At 41.0% G+C, this 27,790-nt stretch overlaps 1 protein-coding gene across 3 annotated transcripts; it reads left to right on the top strand.

Moving 5' to 3' along the window:
• The first annotated feature begins 421 nt into the window (after positions 1–421).
• Positions 422–27,790, top strand: LOC132382520 (aromatase). 3 transcript variants are annotated; one of them, XM_059952794.1, is made up of 10 exons: positions 422–609; positions 1,847–2,145; positions 2,224–2,374; positions 2,984–3,063; positions 6,729–6,905; positions 8,371–8,485; positions 12,080–12,194; positions 16,016–16,178; positions 22,372–22,613; positions 26,020–27,790. In XM_059952794.1, the coding sequence occupies exons 2-10, from the start codon at positions 1,965–1,967 to the stop codon at positions 26,254–26,256; spliced, it is 1,461 nt and encodes a 486-aa protein (XP_059808777.1). In that variant the 5' UTR covers positions 422–609; positions 1,847–1,964; the 3' UTR covers positions 26,257–27,790. The 3 variants fall into 3 exon arrangements, with proteins under 3 accessions (XP_059808777.1, XP_059808775.1, XP_059808776.1); XM_059952792.1 differs by having other exon boundaries at positions 2,984–3,138; XM_059952793.1 differs by having other exon boundaries at positions 423–515; positions 2,984–3,138.

Raw genomic sequence — 27,790 nt, 5'->3', positions numbered from 1 at the left:
GCACAAAGCCTTTTGAACTGCAGCAATTTTTTTTTGATAGGATAATCTAGAGCAAATCCAGTTGTCATGGAAACTTCTAAGCAGCTGTTGAGGCAAATCATTCAAATTAAATAAGATTTTGTTTTTGCTCAAAAACTGAAGAGAATCAAGGCTTTTTGTGGGAACAGTCAATAGAAAATGAACTTCAATTAGACCAGAAATAGACTGCGGGACTGTGTTCCATTTCTAACTTATGAGATGCTTTTCAGCGTTAATTTCCTGATTAATCTTTCAGTCGTGTGTTTTCATTGCAACTAATAGCCCAAAGTAGAAGAGATGAACCCCCAAAGGCAGGTTTCTTCCAATGACAGGAGCTGTCGTTATTTTCTTGGTGTTGTTTCCTGGCAACTTTGGTCTTAGCAACCAAAATTGAGCCCGCCATTGAAAGGAAAGACACTGAACACAGGGCTACAAAGCAAAACATTTTTCAAAACGGCTGGCGCAGGATCAGGAAAGGAATATTCCTCAAGTCCCAGGTATTTCTGAATGAAAGATATTTTTAAATAAAGCTACCATCTGAACTGCAATACATCGGCAGAAATTCTACATCACTGATGGATGACAATTAAGGTAATTTGTAAGCAATATTTGAGAGAACCTATGCAATTTAATTTAATCCAAAATGCTTCAGTCACAAGTATGAACTACCTGTGAGGAAGAATTGTTTCCACAAAATACTGAATTTTATATTTATTCAAAGACAAACATCACAATTATTTTACTCCATGCTAGAATTTTAAAGAATAAAGTGCTGTTGCATTTTAGAACATTCTCACAGTGTCAGAAGATATACAGTAACTGTATACTAAAATAGATTAGGATTAAATTTCAAATGTGTTTTGTTTTTGTTTTAGGGCATTGTATTATATTGGCAAATATTTTCTAAGAGATTTTAAATTATACTCTCGGCAAGCAATAAGTCCCACACACTGAACTATTTTGTGTTTTTGTACTAAGTTATTTGAGTTAGAGGAGCCTTTGATCGTAATATCAAATGGGTTAGAATTCTCTGAAAGAGGCTATAGTACATTATGAACAGAGGATAATCTTGCCAGAAAAGCATTAAGGGGAACCTCTACATGTGGGCTCAGAGGAGAGATGTCATCTATCAGGTTCAAGTGTACGTGAAACTGGGTGTGATTCAATACACGTTATTCTAAGCCAGTAAACTACAAAACTGACAGCATGAGGTGTATGTCTCCCTCTAGGAGTGTACATATCATGTCACAGCTTGAATGCAATGTTGGAATACTCAAATTCTCAACTTTTAGCTCCATTTTAGACAAAATGTTGCAGGTTTTGACACTAAAAGTTTGATATAATCATGTTCAGATGCCTACATGGAATAAAAGCAAAAATATACTAGTTCGGTTTTATTATGGGTTATGCTATGCTCAAAGATGGGGAACGAAAGAGGAAACTCAATGCAAAATGCACTTCAAATAAAGACAGGTATGAAGTTGTGATAGTAGGGGAAAGAAATTATTTTGACAGCAATCAAATAAACAGGAGACAGAATAATGCTTGGGATCAAAAGGAAATTCCTATTTTAACTGATTAGTAAAGGAATGCAATAAAATGCAGTTTGTAAAATCTACAGACTTGTCTGATACATTTTACATAACTTAATTAAGATCAATCTTGGTAAATAGTCTGCACCAAGTAGACCAATAAGTGTTCAAGGACAAAATCACAGATTAAAGTTAGCATTGTAAGCAGCATCTTATTTGATTTTATGCCAAGGTTATGTGGAATTTTGCCCTTTGAGAAAGTGACTTTATCATTTTTATTTTGACTTTGTTTCCAGTCCCTGCTGTTTAAACTCCTCCCATGCGGCCATATAAAAATTCGTCTTGTGCGAGATTCATTCACAGAAACGGTCTTCGACGTGGCTTGCAACCTCTTTCTTTCAAACTTCAGCTCACATGGAAATGAAGGAGTTTGCCCCGGACAAGAATTTGTTGCAGATGAGCCAGCCAGCCTTTCAAAATGCAACAGCTGAGGTGGTGCCTCGAATGGCATCGAGGGCCACAGTTCCTCTGCTGCTTCTCCTGGGACTGCTTCTCATTTTTCTCAAGCTCTCTCAAAAGAAAGCAACCTTGCCAGGTAAACGTTTCCATCCGAGAAAGTTAACCAAAGGAGCCGTCACTCCAGTATTGCTAACTGTGCAATGTCTTTATGCAGGTCCTTCTTTTTGCCTGGGCATTGGACCTCTCATCTCTTATGGTAGATTCTTGTGGATGGGAATTGGCAGCGCCAGCAATTATTATAATGAAAAGTATGGCGGGATAGTGAGAGTGTGGATCCATGGTGAGGAAACTCTTATTATTAGCAGGTAAATCCATTTGCAAGTTCTCAGGAAGTTAATGGTCTATTGAATAATACTCTGCCATGAACCATATTAACTGCACTCATGCTAAAGGACAGAAAATCACCTTTGCAATAAAATTGAACAAGCATTTATTTGATTTGTGGAACAGCCTGGTTGCAGTACAGACACTATCCAGACTTTATTTCTTGTCTAGACCCTCTGAACCAGTGTGGATAACTTGGCTCACCACAGCAGTGAACCAGTTCCACAAACTATAGTTCTTCTTCACAACATAGAACAAGGACTCTACAACTTATGCTCTTAGTACTATTTATTTATTTGTACTTGCACAGGTTGTCTTCTTCACATTGGTTGTTTTCCATTGATTCTATTGTATTCCTGTGAATGCCTGTGAGAAAATTAATCTCAGAATAGTATATGGTGACATATATATACTTTGATAATATACTTCCTTGAACTTGGAAAGTTGAATCAGTCTTTTCATTTACAGTTAAACATAAGCAGATACATCATGATTTTTGCCATTGATGCTGATCTGTACTGTTGGCCAGGATTAGACTGGACTTTTCAGATGGATGACTAAATTCCTCACACTTCTGATTTTTCTCTTAGGTCCTCTGCTGTCAACCATGTGATGAAGAAAGGTCACTACATCTCCAGGTTTGGAAGCAAGCATGCCCTTCAGTGCATTGGTATGAATGAAAATGGCATCATTTTCAATAATAATCCTTCCATCTGGAAGCAGACACGGTCTTATTTTGCTAAAGGTAAAAGATGTTTTGGCGCGTTTGTTCTGAAGTGTTGCCTCAGTCTTTCTGAAAGGGCTCAATCATGGATGTTTAAGAATACATTGTATTAAATGGCTGCTCTGATCCCAAAATCTCTTGCACTCAATTAATATATATCCAATTGTCCAGCAGCGATGCTATGTTGCTACATCAAAAATAGATTAACAACTGGGAGGATGTTTGACCAAATTACACTATGCCAGTTTGAACGTTGAACTTTTTTAAAAAAAAACATAATTCTTCAAGTAAGTATCCAACATCTTTCAAATAATCAGGAAGATTTGAACTGAAAAACCCTAACAGTCAAGTCCAGTCAAGTTGATTGTCATTTAACTATATATATATACACACACACACACACACACACACACACACACACACACACACACACACACACACACACACACACACACACACACACACACACACACACACACACACACACACACACAGTTAGTCCTCACGAAGGGTCTCAGCCCGAAACGTCGACAGTGCTTCTCCCTATAGATGCTGCCTGGCCTGCTGTGTTCCACCAGCATTTTGCTTGAATTTCCAGCATCTGCAGATTTCCTCGTGTTAACATTTCTCCAAATCAGGGTGCAAGGCACAGTGGTACACAAAACATATGATATTTTATGAAAGCACGTCATTAAACTTGGCAATTCTTCTACCACTCAGTTCCATTAGTCTGCAAGGAAAAGGCTATAAGATTCAAGAAGCCTCTTTGTCCTTAGGTCAACTAATGGGGACAAAAGATTATGCTGGAAATGCTAGAGCTATATGATTATAAAGAAAGAATTAATTTATTGTGTCAATCCGTTATATTTTCTTTTACTCCTTAAAATTGTGACAATGACATAGAAAAAAGTGTTATCTGTATTTATATTATTGTTATAAATTCTCTTTTCCTATAGTCTGTATACTGAAGATTGGCAATAAACAGTCTTGAACCATTAATCTTGAAATATCTCCAATCATGTGAACAATGTAACCAACAGTAGTTTTATATTGATAATATTCTATGAACTACTATGTAGAAGAACTATATTTGAACTATTAATCCATGAGATTACATACTTCTGGGAAGTTTCAGTTACAAGTCCTTAAGGCAGATTTTTGACTTAATAAAAATCTTCTGCTTGCAAGTTTTGCCATCACCAAAATAAGAAACCCATGGAAGAAGAAGCAGTGATTTGAAATTAGTTTTAAAGTTCTATAACAGCCGGAAAATTTACATTCTTGAAGAATGATAGACGTTACATTCAAGTGTGATACTAGGGATGAAAAATCAAACTGAGTTACAATAATACATTTTATTCCTCACTTGTTATTTTGTTTTGCTTGCATGGAATTAATATTGGATTTATATTCAGTACATGATATGTTACACACACAAAATGCTGGTGGAACGCAGCAGGTCAGGCAGCATCTATAGGTTAACTAGCTTTACTTTTAATAATGTTTCGGTTTGGTGCGAAAGCAGAGTTTGATCAGTACTCAGAGACTAGTATTGCCTGAATCTCTGGGTTAATACCTCTTGTCTATCTTTCTTTTTCAATAATTGTCGTACTGTATTTTATTCTGTATTATCTTCCTTTACTAAATGATTGTAACTTTTCTTTCATGGACTTGTTTACACTTTATTCAAGTTTAAATAATATCTTTCTGTCAGTCCACTAGAGTACAGTTCAAGTCATGACCAGAGGCTGCATTACTTCCAGTCTTGAGTGACTCACCAAGAAATCTGGGGATCGAGTGGACTGGTTGCTCCACAGGAGAGAACTCAAAATAATGCATTAACGCCAGGCACTTTCTCAATTTTGGCAGTAGGCATGTCAGGATTGTGAGAAGTGAGCAGGAGTTCGGCACTTGTTCTGTCAGTTTACACATGCGAGGCACATTCCTGAGAGGAGGGGCTGTGCTTGTCAAAGATCATCTCTGATGGTGTTAAGCTCTTCATATTTTGGCTTGAAAGTCCATAGGAATAATATTGGCTTCCTTTGCAAGTCAGGAACCAAATGATCACAAATCAAGCCATTTGCTGTCCCAGTAAAGGCTGGGAGCTAGAGCAGGGTTAGTTACAGGTCAGTTACTCACCTATTTCACTTGCTGATTTATAACAGAATAATTGATGCTAATCAATTACAATATTTTCTGCTGAAGTAAAACCTGTTCTGGACTGCTCCAGAAATGAGTCACTGCCCATCCTTGATGCCCCCCAGTCCTTTACAAGAATTTGTTCTGTAAGCCCCTGATCAGGGGTGGGCAAACTTTTTGACTTGAGGGCCACAAAGGGCTCTAAAATTTGACAGGGGGGCCGGACCAGGAGCAGATGGATGGAGTGTTTTGGTAATACACCTCATAAGAGAAAATAAAATATCATGGGATATGTAGAAAACATGTGCTTTAATTTCAATTGAAAATGAACAAATGCATTACAACAAAATATCTGTCTTTGAAGCCCCATGGTAGTTAGCTATTTATTGAAATGACTTTTAAAACACTGAAAATTAAATGAATAAAATACAGCTTTTTTTAATAGTACCAGTTATTATTTTAAAGCACTGAAAATTCTGTTATCCTTCAAGATATTATCATCATCACTCTCCTTCTGACTGTCTTTATTTCAAAAACGGTAGGAGATGCAGGTCTACTTGTCCTGCTCCTTCTTATTCAATTGTCCCCTGTGCCAAAACTCAACAACGATCAGCACAAGGACAGAACAGTGACAGCGCACCAGTATGTGGAGCGCATTATTTGATCTGGAGCGTATTTTTTATTTTGAGAACATACGTGCACCTGCGCACAACTCATGTCCATCACTTAACAGAAATGACATGTAACATGTAAGGCTTATTGAAAAAAATATTTTCAAATGCATTTTTTACATAACACAACGAAGAAACTTATTTTTAATTTCAGTGGGAACAGTGTTGTTGGTCTCCCTTTTTAGCCAGCGCATCAAAGTCTGGATTTAGTTTTGTTGTGGCGATTCTCAGGATGGATCTGAGGTGTTGGTCAGTTAACTTGGATCTGTGGCTGGCTTTGTTGATGTTCATGACGCTGAACGCCTGTTCACACAAATAGGTCGAGCCGAACAAAGAGTAAAGCGCAAATGTGGAGTAATACGCTGCACCTCAACAAAGGTCAATGTACATAGAGTGCATCATCTATTGGGAAAACGCCAGAATTGCGGGGAAAAAACGTTAACAAGGTTTATTAATATAATTTCATCAAGTTCTGCGGGCCGGATTAAAAAGCTTAACGGGCCGCATATGGCCCGCGGGCCGTAGTTTGCCCATGCCTGCCCTAGATGGTGCAATTTTGCTGAAGCTTCTCTGTGTTGTATTTTTTAAACACTCCTGAAGGAATATGCATTTCTGCTTTATGCCTTCACCTCCTCCTTGCAGGAGACGCTACGTGTTCTGTGTTAGGTCTGTTGCATGAATGTGAGGCTCTTCCTAATACTGTAGTATAATTCAACTGAATTACAAGTGAATATGTTTTCTCCACAGTCAACAGTGTCGGTTCTTAAGATTTGTTCTCAGTGGTCTGTCTAACCATTTCAGCCCTGACCGGCCCCATTCTCCAGAGAACTCTTGCGATGACTGTGGAGTCTACTCGTGATCACTTGGAGAAGCTGTTAGGAGGAAACAACAATACCACCAAAGTCGATGTTCTGCTCTTCCTGAGGGCCATAACATTAGACATCGCCAACCGTCTATTCCTCCGAGTGCCTCTGCATGGTAATTCCAATTTGTGGCCTGGTTTATGGCAATCATTTGGTTTGGACAGTAATAATAATAATATTTTTATAATGTGGGTGCTGTGCAAGTCGCCCTGTTCTATGCAAAAATGACCGAAATAATTAGAATGCTCTTTGCTGTTGCTCATCATGGTTGATTTCTATCCTATTAGCACTTCACTCAGAGGGTGGCGAGAGTGTGGAATGAGCTGCCTGCACAAGTGGTGCATACGAGCTCGATCTCAACGTTTAAGTGAAGTTTCAATAGGGACATAGGGATAGTAGTGGTATGCAGGGCTATGGGCCCAGCGCAAGTCGATGGGAGTAGGCCACTTAAATGTTTTTAGCATGGACTAGATGGACTGAAGGGCCTGTTTCTATGCTGTACTTCTCTACGACGCTTGCTCCGGCAATGGGGGTCTGTTTATGTACCAGCGGAGCAAGAATGACAATAAAGTAGAAGGATTAAATATTTTCACTGAGTCATATTAGTAATGTTTCCATCATTTATTCTTTGGGGATTTTTCTGCTTCGTGGAAGTCTGCGAAGAGTAGGAATTTCAGGTTGTATAGTGAATCCATTCTTGGAATCACTGAATGGTTCACAGTGTAGGAGTTACAAACTGAGCCTACCCAAAATGAACTCATGCACCCTTAAAAGTCTGCGTGAAAGTTAGAGAGCCCTCCACGCACAGGAAGCCCAATCGATTCCGTGCACTATCGTAGGAGAAGCTCATGTCATGTCCTTGCAATCAATCCGATACAGCTCAAGATTAAGTGGCACATTAGTCAAAGGATAATGAATGCTCAAACCAAATCCCTCTGTAGCACTTTAATTCAGCCATTCATAAAACAATTATCTATATTCACGAAAATTCATGCAGGTCCAGTTCATTACAAAATTTGCATGGGTTGATTTCACACCACTGTTCTTCTGGCATCTTAATCCAGGATAAGAATTGAAAAGTGAAACAGTGCAGAATATTGGTGGGCAGATTTGGCTTTGAATTAAGCAAATTTTCCCCTTCAGGGTATTGATATGTAGCCTCTCACCCCTTCTTGAATGGCAAGGGTTGGGAACGGGAAAAAACTTGGTGGAGGGTGAATGGCATGGATACTTAAACCAGCCAAAAAGCATGCATTCATTCCTAGATTACCTGTTTGTTTTTAAAGAAGGAACCATAAAGTTTTTCATAAACTGACAAAATGCTGGAGGAACTCAGCAACTCGGGCAGCATCTAAGGAGGGGAATAAACAGCAGACATTTCAGCCTGAGACCCTTCATCTTCTAACTTCTGCCCCATTTCTTTCTAGTCCTGATCAGACTCTCAGCCTGTTTGTGCTGCTCCATTGTTGCTGACTGACCTGCTGAGTTCCTCCAGCACTTCATGTGTATGCTTAAGATTTCCAGCACCTGCAGAATGTCTTGCAGTTACGAGTTTTTAAGAAGTTGTTTTGATTTTGTAGAGGGAGAAATTGTGGCCAAAGTTCAGAAGTACTTTGACACCTGGCAGTCACTCCTACTGAAACCTGATATCTTCTTCAAATTCAAATGTATGTACAAGAAGTATGAAAAGGCTGCGTGAGTATTATTTTCTTTATCAATGAAAACTCCATCTTGAGCCTATTAAGGTTGAGGTTGCCTTGGAGTAGAATAGAGAAAACGGACATCCGGAACTCATTCAAGGGTAACTTAGTTAAACGATAGCTAGAATGTATGTTGTTTTTCATGGAGATAAGTAACATGGAAGCAGGTTCATGGGTTTGGTGAGCAAGACAGAAAGTACTGACTATGAATATGCATATTAATCTTTTATTTACAAACGACAAAAGATTCAGTCAAATGTATAAGTCCCCCATATTGCACAAAATTAAATATTCAACAGATGTTAGCTAAATGTGTGCATATCTTTTAAACCTGAAGCATTCCTTCCCAATGGTTCTGTGAAGTGTGCCCTTGGGCAAAGGAATGAAGGAGAGCAACCCTTTTCAACTTGCTGTTCTTATACCTGGGGACTTTTGAAACTAGACACCAGTGCTGTGGCCCACAAGGCAACTGATAGAAAAGAGCAGCTACAGATTTCAAACGGGCCAATCAACGACTGAAGCAGCGTTCGACCAGTAAATAAGCCACACTCCCACACGACATCAGATAAAGTGAAACAAAGCAAATAATCCTCTTCCTTTCATTTATAGACGATGATACAATGTTAGCCAGGATCTCTTTTTTTTCTAGCATTGACCCATCTGGCTTTAGTTATGCCAAGTCTGAATGTCAAATTCAAGTCTGCTATCAGGAAGGAGACAATTGTTCTGAAGGCAGTGCAGCATATGTTCAGCAGATTGATTCCTGTCAGGAAGTGGTTGTCTTCTAAGGAAATATTTAATTTATATTTTATGTGATCTAGTCTTCCCTGTGTGAAAGGCCAATCAATTCACCATGATATCAACTGGATACGTGCACCCACCACATTCTCGCCAGTGATCCAGTACGGTTCAGAATGAGAGCTGTGATGCACCATCAATAACTCACCAAGACGTGAGGCGAGATATAGGCTTTTATTGGCTGGAAGAAAGAACAAGCAGCAGTTGACCACCACACTGCTTCCTGGAGACTGAGACCAGGGCTCAGGCCCCAATCGCCTTTATACCGGGGTCTGTGGGAGGGGCCACAGGAGCAGTCAGCCGGGGGGGGGGGGGGGGGGGGGGGGAGACAGACAGGTATATGTAGTTCACCACATTCACCCCCCCCCCTTGTTTTAAAAAAGAGCCCCAATGGGGCGAAGTTTCTTACAAGTATATTTACAGGTTAAGTCTATCAGGTGGTCAAATCTGTCGCTGCGATCTACATAGCACCGGCTGTGATTGCACAGGTGCCGGTGGTGATTGCACCGGAGACAGTGGTTGAGATGGTTCCGGCCTAACTGGAGGTGTCAGCCCACTAGGCATCAGTGATCCCTCATGCGTGTGCGAGGCGCCTGGTATATGCGCGTGCGAGACGCCCGGTATAGGAGTGTCGTGAGGAGTCTGTGTAGGGCTCGGTGTGCGCGGTGTCACCTCGGGTACAGGGTTCACAGTTACCGTGGAGTGTTCCGGGTAGTGGTCTGCTGCTCCTGCGGGCGCCAGGTCACGGACGGAGACCGTGTCCTCCCGCCCATCAGGTAAGACCACGTAGGCATACTGGGGGTTCGCATGTAGAAGGTGAACTCTCTCGACTAGTGGGAAGTATTTATTGCTCCTCACATGCTTCCAGAGCAGCACTGGCCCTGGGGATGTCAGCCAAGCCGGTAGGGTGGTCCCAGTGGCAGACTTCCTGATCCCCGTAACGAAGGTGACTTGTACTAGCAGCTCCGCATGTTGTTCCGCCGTCAGTCCTTTGCAGTCGCAAGCTCGCACGAGTGTCTATAGGGCTCGGAGAAACTGCCCGCTCGACTCGTCGGTTCGCTGTCGCCGCGTCGCTAAGCGATGTCTTGCGTAACGGTGTTCACCGGCCGCAGGTACTGTCTTTTGAGGGCGTCCAGTGCCTCTTGGTAGGTCGGCAGGTCTCTGATAAGGGAGAATACTTTCGGACTTACTCTTGATAGTAGGATTTTGTACATTGGGGCAGGCTCAGTCACTGGAATCGCTTCCAAGTATGATTGGGAGCATGCAAGCCAGAGTTCAAAGGCAAGAGCTGCTTCTGGGGCTTGGGAGTCCAAGTCTAATTTTTCCAGAAGTAAAATACTTTACATGTTTTAAAACTTCCAGCCAATAAAATTGATGCACCATCAATAACTCTCGGAGACGTGAGGTGAGATATCGGCTTTTATTGGCTGGAAGAAAGAACAAACAGCAATTGACCACCATGCTACATCCTGGAGACTGAGGGCAGGGCTCAGGCCTCAATCGCCTTTATACCGGGGTCTGTGGGAGAAGCCACAGGAGCAGTCAGCAGGGTGGGGGCGGGGGCATGTCCAGACAGGTATATGTAGTTCACCACAAGCTGAAAAAAACCTGATAAAGTAGGCCAGTCTCAGAGTAAATAGCCATCATATAAGATCAAGTGGGAATTTGTTTTCACATTAGACGGTGAATTTTGCAATTCTTAATGCTAGAGAGCTGTGAAGGTGGAGTTATTACATATAATTAGCTGGAGATAGATAGATTTAGGACTATGGGGGAATTAGTGATTATGGGAACAGGAGTTGAAACCTGTGATCAAATGAGCCTTTAGCCTTGATTGGTTTTCATTTGATTTTGGTTGCTTAAACAGGTTTTCCGTTAGCATTATTGCCCAGTTGATTGACCCATTTGAAAACAGAAAGTCAAGTTGATTAAATTTACCTTTTTTTAATTTGAGGAAAACATGCTTTTCCCTAGTCTGCTACATTGAAGTATGGCCTGCTCAACTCCTGAAGGTTTCATCGTGCAGAGCTTTCACCTGCTGTGCTGGCCATTGGGAAATGTGTCAGTGTCTTAAAGAACACTCACCATGGCAACCAGAGCATGGTACCAAAAAAAATCTGTTGTGGAGAGGGCTGGAGCATGGATCTTCATCACAACTGCTCACAGGCCCCCTTCCTTCCTAGTACCTCAAGACCATGCTCACACATGCATCACCACACACTGTGTCATCCCAGCACTTGAACAGCTTTTCAGGTACGTATCACAGCATTGAGCTCAGAAGCCTAAAGTTGTTCTGGATACAAATAGCACAGGGCAGATCTGACTCACAAGCAGAATCATGATCAGTCAGGCATACACAATTAGGGAGCAGAACATCAATGCCCGAGTGCAGATACTTCCAGTCATAATTGGCTAGTGAATGGGTGCAGTGTTCCTTGCGCGACAGTGATCATAGGATGCATATTTTTGCACGAGTTTTATAGCTGAGAATGAGAAACTGAGAAAATGATTCTGTCATCTCTCACGAATGCCACCACAGAAATGGCAACACTGCTTACGTGGAGTGTCCGGTCCAATTGCTCAACGGATGAGACTTCCTCTTCAAATGGACAATCATTTTAAAATATATGCAACTTCTTTTATGTACACCTTACATATGTCTGACAGATGTAAATGGATCCAATTTCTTAGGCAACAATCTTTTTGAATGTTGGACCTTATGGCCAACTTCCGGTCTTATTTCTTAAGTTCATATGTTGTCAAACTCATTCCCATTGTTCTCGAATTTCAGTCAGGATCTGCAGGATGCAGTAGAAGAGCTGCTACTGAAGAAGCAACAAGAACTGAGAGATACTGAGAAATTGCACGACATTACTGACTTTGCAACTGACTTGATTTTTGCACAGGTAAGAGCCTACTTAATTAATATTCCATTAAGTATTAAATTGCCATTTAGTTATCGTGTATTACGGACATTTTCACAGTAAGGATTGAATGACATTACCTGAGTATTGAACGGATGTCAGTTTCTGAATATTTGTGACTTGAAATATAATTTCTGTCTTTCATTGCTGGGCATCCTAGTATGATTGACTTTCTTCTTCACTCTCTTGTATCCTGTTAAGGTTTTCTTTGCCCCGCTCATAATTTATAAGGGCTTTTTTTCCAGTCATTTCTTTTATTCTCAATTCTTTTTGTTCACTCTGTTTCATTTTATTAATGCTGCCATTCTTTCATTTAGATTTACTTTTTTATTTTGTTTCTTTACGCATTCTGGTTTTCAATTTTTCATCCTGTTGTCTCATCCTTTAATTTTCCATTTCTATTTAACTCTCTCTTCATATTTCTATTTTAGTACATTTTTCCTTTTATTCTTAAAACTTTATTTTTAACAATATTACTCTCCTAGAATTTAATATTTTTATTCCCATTCACTTACTTTGAACAATTTTACCTTTTTTGTTGACGTTTTTGCCTTAGTCTTTGATTTTTAATTTTTTTTATTTCTTACTTTTAAATGTGGGTTACTTTAATAGTTTAATCCCAACACCTTTCTATAGTAATACTTAATTAACTATTCTTTATTTCTTATTTTTAATTATTGTTCACTATTTTCTACTCTGATATTAAACTGAACCATAGAACTATTGAACTATTTTAATTTTATTTCTTTATTTTCAACAAATTATTCCTTTTCACTTAGTCTTCCCTTTACTTTTACTATCACCTTTCAGTGCTATTCAATTTGAAATAAATGAAGAGTTTATGTTATTTTGACTGTTAGAACATTTTTTGTTTTTAGGACATAACCATTTAGCAACTGATTTGGCTACCAGTCTTCACATCTGAAAATGCATTCTGCATTTAATTTGGAGTGCAGCTCTGAACAAAGGGTTCCTAAAAGCTGTGAATCCCAGACCAGCCAATGCTGATTAAAATTAATTTGGTTATCTGTGGTGTGGATGCAAATCAGGAAGTATGAAGGTTGTGTGTAGTTTCAAAGAAAGCATTGTCCATGCATTGTAAATATGGAATTGTCCTTTGATATTTGACTGATAAAATATCGATCCCCACATAGGGCCATGAGACCTTTCAGGCAAAAGCGTCTCCATACGATGCCTGCCGTACCTTGCTTTGTCAAATAAAGAAGCTGCTTTGTATCTACCAGTACTTTTCTCCTGTGGCTTCATTCACGCAGCAATATTCCTTCCTGTATGTGTTTCCATGGCTTTTCTCACAATTCAGTTTATTTCCCAGCAGTGTAATAATAAACATGTTGAGACCAAGCTGATTGTCCCCCACACTCAGACACCAGAACTGACTGTACCTTCACAGTGACAACAGCTAATTCAATTCAGAGCATAAACTGTACCTGGAATCTTATTTGAATAATTTCCACACAAAGAGCCTATTTATTCTTACGGATCATTAAGTTTAATGAAATATATTATTCAAATTATCATTTTCACAGTATTTGTTCAAGATGATATGCATAGCTACCAAATTTCACTGTACTCATCTGATGATGAGAAAATGATGGACTCTTGCATAACTTCAGTTATCAAAATAACTTGTGTTAACAAAGTGAAACACAGAGTGCAAGAAAATTTGCATCCATCTTGGAGCAAAAATGACCAGGGCAGGAAACATTTGAAGAATAGATTCTTAATTAATCAGGGCATGAAGGGTTATGGAGGGAAGGCAGGAGATTAGAGCTGAGAAGGAAATGGATCAACCATGATGAAAAGGTGGAGCAGTCTCATTGGACCAAATGGCCTAATTCTGCTCCTATATCTTATGATCTTATAGCTTAATAGCTTACTTATACTTACTGCCCATTACATCACTAGCATTTAGGGCAACAATTAAGGTCCTCCATTTCTGCCTGTTCAGGGGTTCCTTCAGTAGTTTCCTGTCAGCTCTTACTACCATCAGTCACGCAAGTCCTGGCTGGAGACTCAGGAGTATTGACGCACTCAGATGTAGAAGAAATTTTCATTGCTGTTTCCATTAACACTTTTGTTTTACCAGTCAGGGTTGTTAGCCCTGAACCTGGAGGACTGATGGACCACTCTTAGTCTGGCCTCTACCCTTTGACCTATTTGGCACGGGTGACCCCTACCAAGAGCCAAGGCATACAGCCCCGACTCCAGCCAAAATAGCTCTCTGGGTCATTGAGGCACGCAAGCCTCCAAACCCAACAACAAGTTTGTGGTCTTGGAGGTTATGATCTAATGATTATCCAGAACACTCAGTGGACTATCCGTGGTCATGTGGAGAACGTAGATTGTGACAACAATATTCACTGGAAGTTTGAAGGTGAAGTGTCTTGTTATGGAAAAGCAGAGTCCGAAGCAATGATGGAATAAGGAACAGAAAACTGAAGTGTGCCTATTCCTGTAGTCGAGACTTATCAGGCAAAAGGGACAGCATGGTAGTGGTTAGCAGACAATGCTTTACAGCACCTGTGACCCGGGTTCAATTCCTGTTGCTCTCTAAGGATTTTTGTGAATTTTCCTCATGACTCCATAGGTTTCCTCTGGGTGCTCCAGTTTCCTCCACAGTCCAAAGATGTTCCCGTTGGTAGGTTAATTGGCCATTGTAAATTGTCCCTTGATTAGGCTAGGGTTAAGTCGGGCGTTGCTGGGTGGCGCAGCTTGAAAAGCCAGAAGGACCGATTCCACATTGTATCTCAATAAATATCTAAGTTTGAATGACTAACTCATGACTTAGCATGTGTCAAGCAGAGATCTTTCACCTTTAGTGGTAGCTCTGGTTTGACATAATGTGAATAGGATGGCTGCATTGACTTGAGTACAGAAGAAATTGCACACCATCCCAGATGCCTAAATTAGTCAAAATTCTACCATTCATAGAGAAAAACTCCTTGATCTGAAGTGTTAAATGGTTTCTCTTTCCACATCCTGCTGGATGACTGAGCTCTTCCAACACTTCTGTTTTTACTTCCAATTCCAGCATTTTCCGTATTATTTTGCTTTCTGTTATTAACGATCTCTTTTGTTGATTCATCTTACATAAGTGATAAACTCACTTTAGAATTAGAATTAATTTAAATCTTGCATCTATCCCACAATGTGAGGGAGAAAAAATCTTTGCGTTTCGAATCCATCGCAATGTACAGACATGTGAATTTAAAAGTCTAATGGCTTTAGTCTAACAGGTCTGTTGGTCCTGGCTTTAATGCTGCAGTACTGTTTGCCAGACAGAAGAAGCTGAAATAGTTTATGGTTGGAGTGACTGGTGTCCTCGATGATCTTCCAGGTCTTCTTTCTGCCCCTGCTGCTGTAAATGCCCTCAATGGAGGGAAGTTCACATCCACAGATGCTCTGGACTTAATGTATCTGTTTGTGAGATGGTAAATGATTTGGAAGCAAAATTCCTTCTGGGGATGCATTTTTATAAACAACAAAACCTTCAATCTTGTAAAAAACACAAAATGCTGGCAGAACTCAGCAGGCCAGACAGCATCTATGGGAGGAAGTAATAACGACGTTTCGGGCCAAAACGTCGTCACTATCTCCTCCCATCGATGCTGCCTTGCCTGCTGAGTTCTGCCCGCATTTTGTGTTTTTTTATTTATTTCCAGCATCTGCAGATTCACTCGTGTTGCCTTCAGTCTTGTCATATTTTATCTTGTTTGGTAATACAAAGTTCACTTTATGTCACCCAATACTTAAATAAAATTGCCTTTCTTCTGTCTCTGTAGACACATGGAGAGCTGACTCCAGACAATGTCAGACAGAGCCTGCTAGAAATTCTGATAGCAGGACCTGACACAATGTCAGTCAGCATCTACTTTATGTTGTTACTCATAGCGCAGCATCCCGAGGTGGAGAAGAAAATACTGGAAGAGATTCAGACTGTTACAGGTATGAATGTGAAACAGGAGGTAAAAAAGCAACTGACTGACCGTGGGCTGATTCTAATCCTTGAGCTGTGCTTCTGCTTCAATCGTATCTCTGAATTTCGTTTTGTGCATTGGGTTGAAACAATCAAGTGGACACAGCAATAAGCAGGCCCTAACCTATCAGAGGCAAAATTAAATTAACTGGGGTGGCATGGTAACATAAAGCAATTGCAGCACCAGTGATCTGGGTTCAATTCCATCACTGTCTATCAGGAGTCTGTACATTTGTCTTCCTGTGACAGTCCACTGGGTGCTCTGGTTTCCTCTCACATTCCAGAGATGTAGGTTACTTAGTTACAGGGGTGTTATTGGGCAGCACAGGCTCATTGGGCCAGGAGGGCCTGTTACCATGCTGTATTTCTAAATAAAAATGAAATTTAAACATTATCATCCACTTCTTGGGTGACGGGGTGGAGATGCGTCTCCACCAAAGGAAAAACGTGAAACCCAGCGATTCCCCAAAAAGACTGAAGTCTGCAGACTTCTGAGTGACTTTTATATTTCCAACGGACAATATATTATCCCCTAGACAACAGTCGAGATTATTTTCTTAATGATAATTATTGCTATACCCGCGCTTTAGATTGAGTTTTGCCAATGTATATGTTCTGAATGTTTGTATTAACCTTACTTTTGTGCCCCCCTTTATGAATAAAACGTTCGAAAATAGAGCCATCAGACTCCAACAGACCTCTCTATCTTTGCTGGTGAGTTATCCAGTTACGGGATACGTAACAACGTGGGGTTTCTCATCTCGGGATTTGACACCAAATTGGGAGGCCAGTGAATCGGGCTTGTAGTCCAAAACTTGAATCTGGTTACGCGGGTAGCCAGACGGGAAACCAGCAAAGATGGACGTGGGTGAATTTATGAAAAACCCGACTGTGGGGGCGCTAGAGGCAGCCACCAAATCAGACTTGTTAAATTTGGCGAAGGGGTTGAACCTCACAGAAGTGAGGTCGTCCATGAAAAAGCGGGAGGTGCGAAGGGCCATAACCCAGTATTACATTGGGAAGAAGGCGTTTGAAGCTGGGGTATTGGGAGATATCCCTGAAAAGGTACCATCAAGTGGGACGGTTCAGTTAGAGGTGGAGAAATTAAGGCTGGAACATGAAATTAAGTTAAAAGAGCTGGAAGCGGCTGAGAGAGAGAAAGAAAGGGTTGAGAGAGAGAGAGAGAAAGGGAGCAGGTGTTCCACCTAAAGGAGCTAGAGGTGACACGGGACCATGAGCTCCAACTAAAGAGGTTAGAGGTGGAAAAGGAGCAGGACCAAGCTGAGAGGCAAAGACAGCATGAAATTCAGCTAAAGGAGCTAGAAGCAGCCGAGAAAGAGAAACAGAGGCAACATGACTGGGAGATGGAGAAGGTAAGGAACGAGCGAAGAGATCAAGAGTTAGACCGAGTGGAGCGGTTTAATGTTAGTAGGGAGTTGAGATTGGTACCCCCGTTCAAGGAGACAGATGTCGATAGTTATTTCTTGCTTTTTGAAAAGGTGGCAGTAAATCAGAAGTGGCCAAGAGAGCAGTGGGTGGCGTTGTTACAAAGTGTGTTAAAGGGGAAGGCCCAAAGAGCATATGTGGCGTTGTCCCTGGAGGAGGGAGAAGCGGAGAATTATGCTGAAGTAAAGGAGGCCATTCTCCGGGCTTACGAATTGGTACCTGAGGCCTATAGACAAAAGTTTAGAAATTTAAGGAAAGGGTGGAATCAAACATATACCGAGCTAGCCCATGAGAAGGGGGTGCTCTTGGACCGTTGGTGCACCGCGGAAAGGGTGGACGAGGATTATGGGCGTCTCAGAGAGTTACTGTTGATTGAGGAATTTAAAAGTTGTGTTCCGGAGGAGATCCGGATGTATTTGAACGAGAGGCCGACTAGGTCCGTCGCAGAATTTGCTAGGTTTGCAGATGAATATGTCCTAACTCACAAGACAAACTTTTCCTCGACAAAAAGTTACCCGAGAGACCGTGGGAACGGTAGGGAAAGCCCACTGGCTAAGGTAGAAACTCAGCCGGGAGCTAGCCGGAAAAGTGAGGATACCAGGCCAGAAACCTGGAGATTTCCTGGTTTGACCTGTTTTAATTGTGGAAAGGTGGGACATATTGCATCTAAGTGCCCCGCTCCGAGAAAGGAGCCAGGAAAAGGGAAAGCAGCTATCCCTATAGGATGTATCGCGTCAATAGGAAAATCGGCGAGAGGGCTCCCAGTAGATGGAGTACAGGAGGGGCGTGAAACGTTTAGTTCCGTAGGAACCATGTCCCTGGAGGAGGGGGGCCCACAAATTCCAGTATGGATCTGGAGAGACAGTGGAGCTGAGCTATCATTGATTAGCCATAAAGTGCTAGAGTTCGGACCTCCGACGGGAGAGGTAGCCCTGAGAGGCATAGGAAAATGGACCGAAGTGGTACCCTTGCATAGGGTCCTTCTAGATTGTGAGTTGGTGTCGGGACCAGTGGAGCTGGGGGTCCTGCCGGAGTCGCCGGGGGAAGGCGTGGATGTCCTTCTGGGGAACGACCTAGCGGGAGGGAAAATGGGAGCAGCCGTGAAGCTGACAACCCAGCCTGCGAGGATTGAGGCCCCTCCCTCAGATCTGAAGATATACCCTGCCTGCGCGGTCACTCGCGGCATGTCGAGAAAGACAGCTGAGAGAGAGAGCAGTCTAAATCTGGCCGGTTTTGATTTGGCCGACACGTTTTTACCGACTCTGTACCAGCGAGGGTTTCGAGGAAGGTAAACCGGAGAGTAAGGAGGGGGGAGAGAGTAAACAGGGGGAGGTATGAAGTGTGCCTTCCCTCTGCTAGCTCGTAGGTCACCCTTGGGCAAGGTGTAGCATCTGTTTAGCTGCCGATCAGGGTCATGTGAAGCCATGTGGTCATGTGGTGGATGGTCACATGAGCAGCTGGTGCACACCACAAGTCCTGGCTATGCGTCCATTGATGCCAGTCAGGCAATCTCTGAAGGGTATTGATAAAGGCTGGCATCACTTGTCTTGTAAAGACACTGCACAGAAGAAGGCACTTTCGTATAAAATTTTGAAAAGAACAATCATGGTCATGGAAAGACCATGATCGTCCACGTCATATAACATGACATATAATAAATGAACATTCATTTCCATTTTCTTGTTATCACCTCCACATACAGCAATGTTGAAATTGTTCTGCTGTGGAATTCTATTTCTCCTCTACTCATTATTCAAAGCCCCTGGATTTCTCCTCTTATGGGACTGATCAATGTAAATAGGGACATCTATTGAACCCCAAGCCTATGTCCATGTGTCATTCAGCTTCCCTCATCCTCTCCACAAAAATCCTCTTCCAAAAACTGTTAGTATGGGAAAGCCTCCTCTCCTCTTTTAAGTCTGCTGACTGTGAAAATGAACATTTGGAGACTTTCTGCTCTCAGAGAGACCATTAACACTCCTGGTCCGTATTGTACCTAAATCCTTAATAACTCAAGAGTGGTCCAACTCAGTAGAAACTCATCTGTAGTTATAAGTACATCCCTTATTCATTGTGCTAAGCATACTGCACAGTGGAGACATCATATTGGCATCTGATTATAATGCCCAGTTCCAGTAACTGAATACCATGTGCACTTGCACATAATGTACCATGGCAGTGACCAGGGATAAATTTCAAATGGGGTCTTCTCTTCTCCATTATCTGCCTCGAGTTCAAAAACATTTTTCTTAGGCCCAGCTTGTCCTGAGGCAGGGTTCAGACCTAAGGGAGGGACCACATCTTTGACTGCACAGATGCTGCGTGACAAATTAGTCAAGTTCCTCCAGCAGCTTGCTTTTGTCAAATGTTTATAATGACACAGAGGCACATAAACCAGGATCCGCATCAGCTCCTGGGGAGCTAGTCCCGTTAGTCTGATTTCTCTGCATCTCTGTAACTTATTCTCTCTGACACCTGCCCATCAAATCTCCTTTCATGTTTTACAGACTTAAAATCAGGTGTATTATCACTGACATATGTTGTTTTGCCGTAGCAGTATAGTGCAATACATAAAAGATACTATAAATTACAATATTATATATATATAAACTAAGATTATATTGTATAGAACATAGAACAGTACAGCACATTACAGGCCCTTCAGCCCACAATGTTGTGCCGACCCTCAAACCCTGCCTCCCATATATACCCCCCACCTTAAATTCCTCCATATACCTGTCTAGTAGTCTCTTAAACTTCACTAGTATATCTGCCTCCACCACTGACTCAGGCAGTGCATTCCACGCACCAACCACTCTCTGAGTGAAAAACCTTCCTCTAATATCCCCCTTGAACTTCCCGCCCCTTATCTTAAAGCCACGTCCTCTTGTATTGGGCAGTGGTGCCCTGGGGAAGAGGCGCTGGCTGTCCACTCTGTCTATTCCTCTTAATATCTTGTACAGAAATTAAATAAATGATGCAAAAGAAAGCAAAATAAGTGAGACAGTGTTCATTGGCTGGTTTATTTTTTTGCCAATAAATTACATGAAGGAGATATTTGATATTAAAATTAACCAATCAGCACAGATAACCCCAACGGTCAGGATCAAAACTGGCTTGTTGGAGCAGTAAGAACTAATATCTGCACCACTATGCAGTAGAAAGAAAGAAAGCCGTTAATTCATTTAATGTCCCTTTGTGTAACTTTCAAAACATGTCAAAGTGTTCTATTGCCAAAAGGATTCGCACTACTCTACATCAGGAAATGGAACAGCCCAGTTAGTCCCTGCAAAAAAAAAGGATATGCCAATGGACAGATACGCACAGTTACCTCTTGTACCTAATAAAGCAGCTACTGAGTGTATCTTAGTGGTCTTCTGCTGCCGTAGCCCAACCACTTCAAGGTCTGGCATGTGGTGCGTTCAGAGATGCTCTTCTGCACATCACTGTTGTAACATTTAGTTTACTGTCACCTTCTTGGTAGCTTGAACCAGTCTGACAAATCTCCTCAGATCTCTCTCATTAACAAGTATTTTTGCCCATAGAACTGCTGCTCACTGCGTTTTTTTTTGCACCATTCTCTGTAAACTCCAGAGACTGTTGTGGATGAAAATCCAAGGAATCAGCAGTTTCTGAGATACTCAAACCACCTCATCTGACACCAACAACCTTTCCATGGTCAAAGTCACTTAGATTACATTTCTTCCCCAATCTGGTGTTTGGCCTGAACAAGAAGTGAACCATCTGACCATGTCTGCATGCTATTATGCATTGAATTTCTGCCTTGCGATTAGCTGATTAGATATTTACAAATGGACACTTGTTTGTTGTAATTTTAACTGAACAATACATATTGGACTGGACACCATGGATAACTGTTCCATTCTTCAAAATAGTTTCTTAGGTTTATTTTCCTATCAGTTTAATATGCTCTGAGGACGTTGGTTCATCAGTGCAGTTCTGTCCAATGGACATCAGGCAAGACCACTGTGCTCAGAGCTCTGGAGCAAGTGTTGAACCCAGACTCCCTAACACAGTGATGTGACACCACTTACTGAGCCAGAAATTTTCCTGAACTTGCTAACTTGCGTAAGACATGTTGCTGGTGATTTTCTGTCTAATATCACAAACTTATGGTCATCTTAACTTCAGCTTTCTAAAGTACACTCACAAAGCTACAAGATCTAGATACAGAAAATTTGGAAAAAAAAGTCGTAATTACTTGACAGGTCAAACCCCCCCCAATCCCATCTCCATCTATATTTTCAAGCTTCTTTAGATCCCATGAGCTTTCTTTAGGGCTTTGCTGCTCTCTGTGCCTTGAATACTCCAGGACTTCCTGCTCATATTCCAATTCTGAAATAAGGGTGTTTATGGAGTTGCTTCTCAGTAATCACTCAAATATGTTGACAAGTGAATCATGGTACATGAATGATAGAAAAATGGAGGGCTATGTAGGAGGGAATGGTTACATTGACCTTAGAGTAGGTTAAAAAGTCAGCACAATGTTATGGGTTGAAGGGCCTGTTCTGTGTTTTAATGTTACGTGTTTTCTATGTTTCAATTCTCCACCTGAATGGACATAACATCTGACACCTATTAACATCCACTAAGTGGACTTTAGTGAGACCTAAGATCACTGTTTTCCAGCAGTTTATAATAAAGACTACAGATCAGATTCTAAATTAGATTTCCTACTTCCCTCTTCATTTCCAGGGAAAAGGGAAGTGCAGAACAATGACCTACAGCAGCTGAAGATATTGGAGAACTTTATCAATGAGAGCATGAGGTACCAGCCGGTGGTGGACATAACCATGCGCAAGGCACTGAAGGACGATATGATCGATGGCTTCCTAGTGAAGAAGGGTACCAACATTATCCTTAATTTGGGCCGCATGCATAAAGATGATTTTTTTCTCAAGCCATATGAGTTCAGCCTGGAAAATTTTACCCAAAGTGTGAGTATCTCCACTAGGATGCTAAGCCAAACAATTTAATCTGCAATTCCAAACAAAAGCAAAATACTGCAGATGCTAGAAATCTGAAATAATCACTGAAAATGATTTAAAAACTGAGCAGATCAGTTAGCATCAATAGAAAAGGACAGAGTTATGTTTTGAGTTAATGACCTCTCTGATTGACTTAAAGTATTAACTCTTCCTCACAGCAGAAGCTGCCTGGTCTACGATGTATTTTGCATCATTTTCAACATACTTGCACTATTCTATCGGTGTAGAAACAGTATAAAGGCAATTTTAATGGAGATGCTGATGTTCCAATATGTTTTCTCCATTGTCAATGTGTAGATGTTCCCACAAGTCCTATTCAGAGGAACCCCTGAGGAAGAAAGTCATTGCTCAGAGTGTAATGAGATCCAAGTGACCTCCTGGATAGATCAGGAATTGGAATGCAGTCTCAACACATATGAGGGTCTCTGTAGATACTAAAGGAAGATAAAATTAGCTTCTGCAGGTATACACTGCCTGGGCTGGTAGTTGATACCCTACGCAAGAGGATAGAACCAAATGGGGTTAACAATCCAAGTTCAAGATTGCACACACGCAACAGAGAGGACATCTTTACTTTCCAGGGTACTTTTTGCATTACCGTCTTAGTCTTCCCGTTATTGGATGCATGATTAGTTCTGATGCTCCATTCTCTGGAGAGTATGGTGTGCTTGGTAAACTAACTGCACCATGCACAGATACATCACCCCTCCTAACAAAAAGGCTCAAAAACATAAAGCAACGGACATGAAATTTCGATAACTCCATTAATGAACTAGTGATTCCTTTTGCATTTAGGGATATTTTTGTTGCCAACATTTACCTGTCAACAGTTTAGTTTCATGGTGCTAATGAACTTGCTATACCTCAACCAATTCTTCTTCTTCTTGGGCCCTTAGTCCCCAGTGGAGTGTAGGCCATCGATTACCTCCTATCTCCATCATCCAAAATCGATGGTATGATTGTAGTTCATCAATGCTTCTGCAATCCGTTGTTCCCACTATACAGGCGATTAGTGTAGACAACTTCAGCAGAGCCCTGTTGGCTGGCCTTACCAATTTCCAGCTCCTATGACGGGGAGCACCTCAGCCAATTTGACGTTGCTATTTGTGACATTAGAGGCCAGCAAGCTATTTGATTATGAGGAGCAGCAATTCCTAAGTTAAGTTAGGCCATGACTATATCTCAGTTGTTTGCAGACTTGAGACAGCTTTGTCTTTGGTGCTCTCTTTGCTTCCCTCAATTGTTGCCATGAATCTGTTCTGAAAGATCTTCTCCATCTTGTTTTGTCAATACTGGTGGACTTTGGATGGACAATTACAATTCTCAGGACGTTAGCCTCGGAGATAGTTCTGGTGGGGCATGACAGGTTGTGCGCTGATTCTCATATAGTGTAACTGCTGGGATTGAGAGGGATCCAGAAGGTGATCAGGGGTCAAGGAAGGACCTCAGTCCAAGGAAGAATTAATGGCTGACAGCTGGGCAGGTTTGGAGAAGGAAAAAAAGGGAGCACAATACATTAAACTGGATTTTGACTCTACATTGGCTTACTGTTGTCACATGCACCAAGTTGGAGTGGAAAGCATGTCTTGCACACCACTCATACAGATCAATTCATTCTGACAGTACACTGAGGTAATACAAGGTAAAACAAGAGCAGAATGTTACAGTACCACATCAAGCACAGTGCAGGTAGAAAATAGGTGCAAGGTCAGAATGAGGTGGATTTTGAGGTCAAGAGTTCATCTAATTGCTCTAGAGAACCATTCAGTAGCCTTATAAAAGTTGGATAAAAGCTGTTCTTGAGTCTTGTGGTGTATGCTTTCAATCTGTCATATCTTCTGACTGATGGGAGTGAAAAGAAGAAAGAATGTCCAGGGAGAGTGGGGTCTTCGAGTATGTTGGGTGCTTTACCAAGATAGCAACAAGCCCACGGAGGGGAGGCTAATTTCCACGATGTACTAACATGTGTCCACAAATTAACGGCAGTTTCTTGCAGTCTTGGGCAGAGCAGTTGCCGTATCAGGCTGTGATGCAGCTGGTTAAAATGCTTTCTATGGCGCATCTATGTTAGGGAGTCAAAGGCCACATGCCAACTCTCTTCAGCATCCTGAGGAAGTAGAGCCACAGATGTGCTTTCTTGTCCTTGTCATGCTATTTCCCAGCTTGCCAGACTTATCACCGGAACGCTGTTTTATTAACTTCTAAACTTCTAACAACCTAACCACAATTAATTGCACAAATAATATGTTTAATTATTCAACATGGTAACTGCTTTCAGCACTAGAGAGTTTATTTATTTATTTATTTATTTATTAGATACAGGCACAGAACAGGCCATTTCCAGTAATCCCCCAGTTTAATCTTGACCTAATCACGAGACAAGTTAAAATGACCAATTAATCTACCAGAGAGTATGGCTTTGGACTGTAGAGCACCTGGAGGAAACCCACACGATCACAGGGAGAAACGAACAGGCTCCTTACAGAAAGCAGCAGGGAAAGCATTGTACTAACCACTACGCTACCATGCCCCACCCACGAGGGTGCTGGAATAAGCTGCCAGAGAAAGTAGTTGAAGCACGTATAGTACAAACATTTAGAAGACATTCAGACAGGAATGTAGATGGAGTGGAAAGGTTTTGAAAGATACAGGCCTAACGATTAGATGCCACGATTGAGTTGGGCTAAAGGATCTACTTCCATACATATTTCTCTCTGAACTTTGACGTTTGATTCCCATCAAGTACAGCATCAGAAAGAAAATCAGAGTGAATCCAGGAATTCATTTAGATCTTTTAAAAAACTATATGACTCTCCATTCTAAATAGTGGCATAAACCTGGTTTAACCTCGCTACAAGCTCTAGCCAAGTCATTGGGTGGATTTGTAGCAGAGGTTGATGGGTTCTTGATTAGTAAGGGTGTCAAAGGTTATGGGGAGAAGGCAGGAGAATGAGATTGAGAAGGATAATATATCAGCCGTAACTGAGCAGCAGAATAGATTTAATTCTGCTCCTATGTCTATGGTTTAAGCAAACTGAACACACAAAGTGCTTGTTTAGTTAACAATATTGTACTGTCTCTATATGGCTTCACCCATCACCTTACAGCCAGCCTCCTTCCTTTTATATTCTGTCTTCTGCCCACTTCCTGTCCAGTCTTGAAGCAGGTTCTTGGCCTGAAACTTCGTCTGTTTATTCATTTCCATAGATACTGCCTGACCTGTAGGGTTCCTCCAGAATTTTGTGCGGGTTGCTTTGGATTTCCAACATCTGCAAACTTTCTTGTGTTTATAATATACTATCTCCATCTATTTGTGCACAAGTGTCATTCAGTTTTAACAATTCTGTATTTTTAGGTACCTCATTGCTACTTCCGGCCATTTGGCTTTGGTCCTCGATCCTGTGTGGGAAAATATGTCGCCATGGTAATGATGAAAGGTATCTTGGTGACAATGTTAAAGCAATTCACGGTTCATTCAGATAATGGAAACAACCTACAAAATATTAAATATATTCACCACTTGTCCTTCCATCCTAATGAATCACAGACTCTCCAAATGACCTTTATTCCGAGGAATCAAGCAGAGGATTAAAGCAGAACTCAAGTAAACTTACACTGTTTGATAAAGAGATGTAGATCAACATAATGAACTTAAGGAAATCATTCCAATAAAATATACCATCTTTCCAGTAAGTTGACTCAGAAATCATGACTTGAAACCTAGCCAATGCAGTTTGGATATTGACAGATTATATATCAATGATGTATACAGTATGTCTGAATTTCCCAGTTCATCGTTCTCCAATATACTCCCTCTTATTTTCCACTGATTTCTTATCTGTGGATCAATGTATTCACAAGATCAGTGAAAATAATTCTATTTACATTATATACATGAGGAACCAATCATTATCCGCACAAGTACGCTGACCAGTTGCAAACCACTTGTGTCAAGGGGTTCCCTTTCTATCCTGTTCTAATATGGAGTTGCACCTTGTAACAAAACCGATCACTGCTTGCAAATTACAGAAGTTTATTAGCTAATGCCCTTTATACATTTAAATGTTTTTGTGTATTTATTAATGTGTATTATTACTTTTGGAACTTTATGGGACCGTATATATGTTTATTTGAGAGGCATATAGATAACAAAAGCAAGAGCCTTTGCTGAATAAATCTATGGAAAGACCATACCAATAATCTCTTTCAGTTAAGTGTATATTAAATATAAAAATAATTAATGTAACTACAAAAGTAGTTCATTAAAAATAAACACTCTCGAGATATTATGAAAAAAAAACTCTTTTGTAAAGTGAACAAAACAACCTTAGTAAGGGAAAGAAAATTAGGGAAGAGAATAAGTTCTACTCTCACTTATGAGACTGTACTCAAGTGTCAGGCGTCTTACAAGTCTGCACCATGGAAAGCAGAGAAGATGCTCTGACTTCACTGCAACTGGTGATTGTCATTTTCAAGCTTGCTATGAGGTGAGGTATGAAATGTTTAAATTTCAAAGATTGAGGAATGAAATTGTTAATTAATTATGAGATAACAGAGTGTTTTCCATATTGCATAGTAATGTTGTAATCTACTATCTTACAGACCTTTTTGTACCTTTATTAATAACTTGGGCCAGACAGGAATATTCAGAGTATTGACATCGCCTGCTCCTCAGCAGAAGAATGCTAAGTCTTCACGTAAACAAAACGATGTGTTTGTGGGGCCTGCCTGTAACCTTTCCCTGATATCTTAGAGCAAAATGTGTGCCATGATAAAACACAGTTATCATTGCAAATTGGAATTGAATCTAAAACAAGAACACACACAAAAGGCCAGGCAGCATCTATGGAAAAAAGTATGATGTTTCAGCCCGGGACCCTTCTAATGCTCCCGGGACCCCTTTCATGCTCCATTGCAGCTGATGGGAGGGAGTCCTGCTGTAAGCTTCAACAGTCCCATAGCCCTGAGATTATATGAGGTACTCTGGGACAAGGAAGAAATTAAAACACAAATTGAACAAAAAACTATTAGTATAATTTTAATGTTCAACTGACTGAACTTGTCTGTCTATGTCATAACAGTGGCCTGTTAATATAAATTTATAAATAAAGTTGAAATGGAAACAA

The sequence above is a fragment of the Hypanus sabinus genome, chromosome 28, assembly GCF_030144855.1.
Source record: "Hypanus sabinus isolate sHypSab1 chromosome 28, sHypSab1.hap1, whole genome shotgun sequence".
Classification (NCBI taxonomy): Eukaryota; Metazoa; Chordata; class Chondrichthyes; order Myliobatiformes; family Dasyatidae; genus Hypanus; species Hypanus sabinus.
The sequence above is the reverse complement of the archived record's forward strand: the minus strand, read 5'-3'. Positions and strand labels throughout refer to the sequence as shown.

Bases quoted from the DNA above. Each gene is read 5' to 3' on its own strand.
- LOC132382520 (XM_059952792.1), top strand. From the start codon at position 1,965: ATGGAAATGAAGGAGTTTGCCCCGGACAAGAATTTGTTGCAGATGAGC. The intron at 3,139-6,728 runs GTAAAAGATGTT...TAACCATTTCAG, and splicing joins ACGGTCTTATTTTGCTAAAG to CCCTGACCGGCCCCATTCTC. The intron at 22,614-26,019 runs GTGAGTATCTCC...CTGTATTTTTAG, and splicing joins TGGAAAATTTTACCCAAAGT to GTACCTCATTGCTACTTCCG.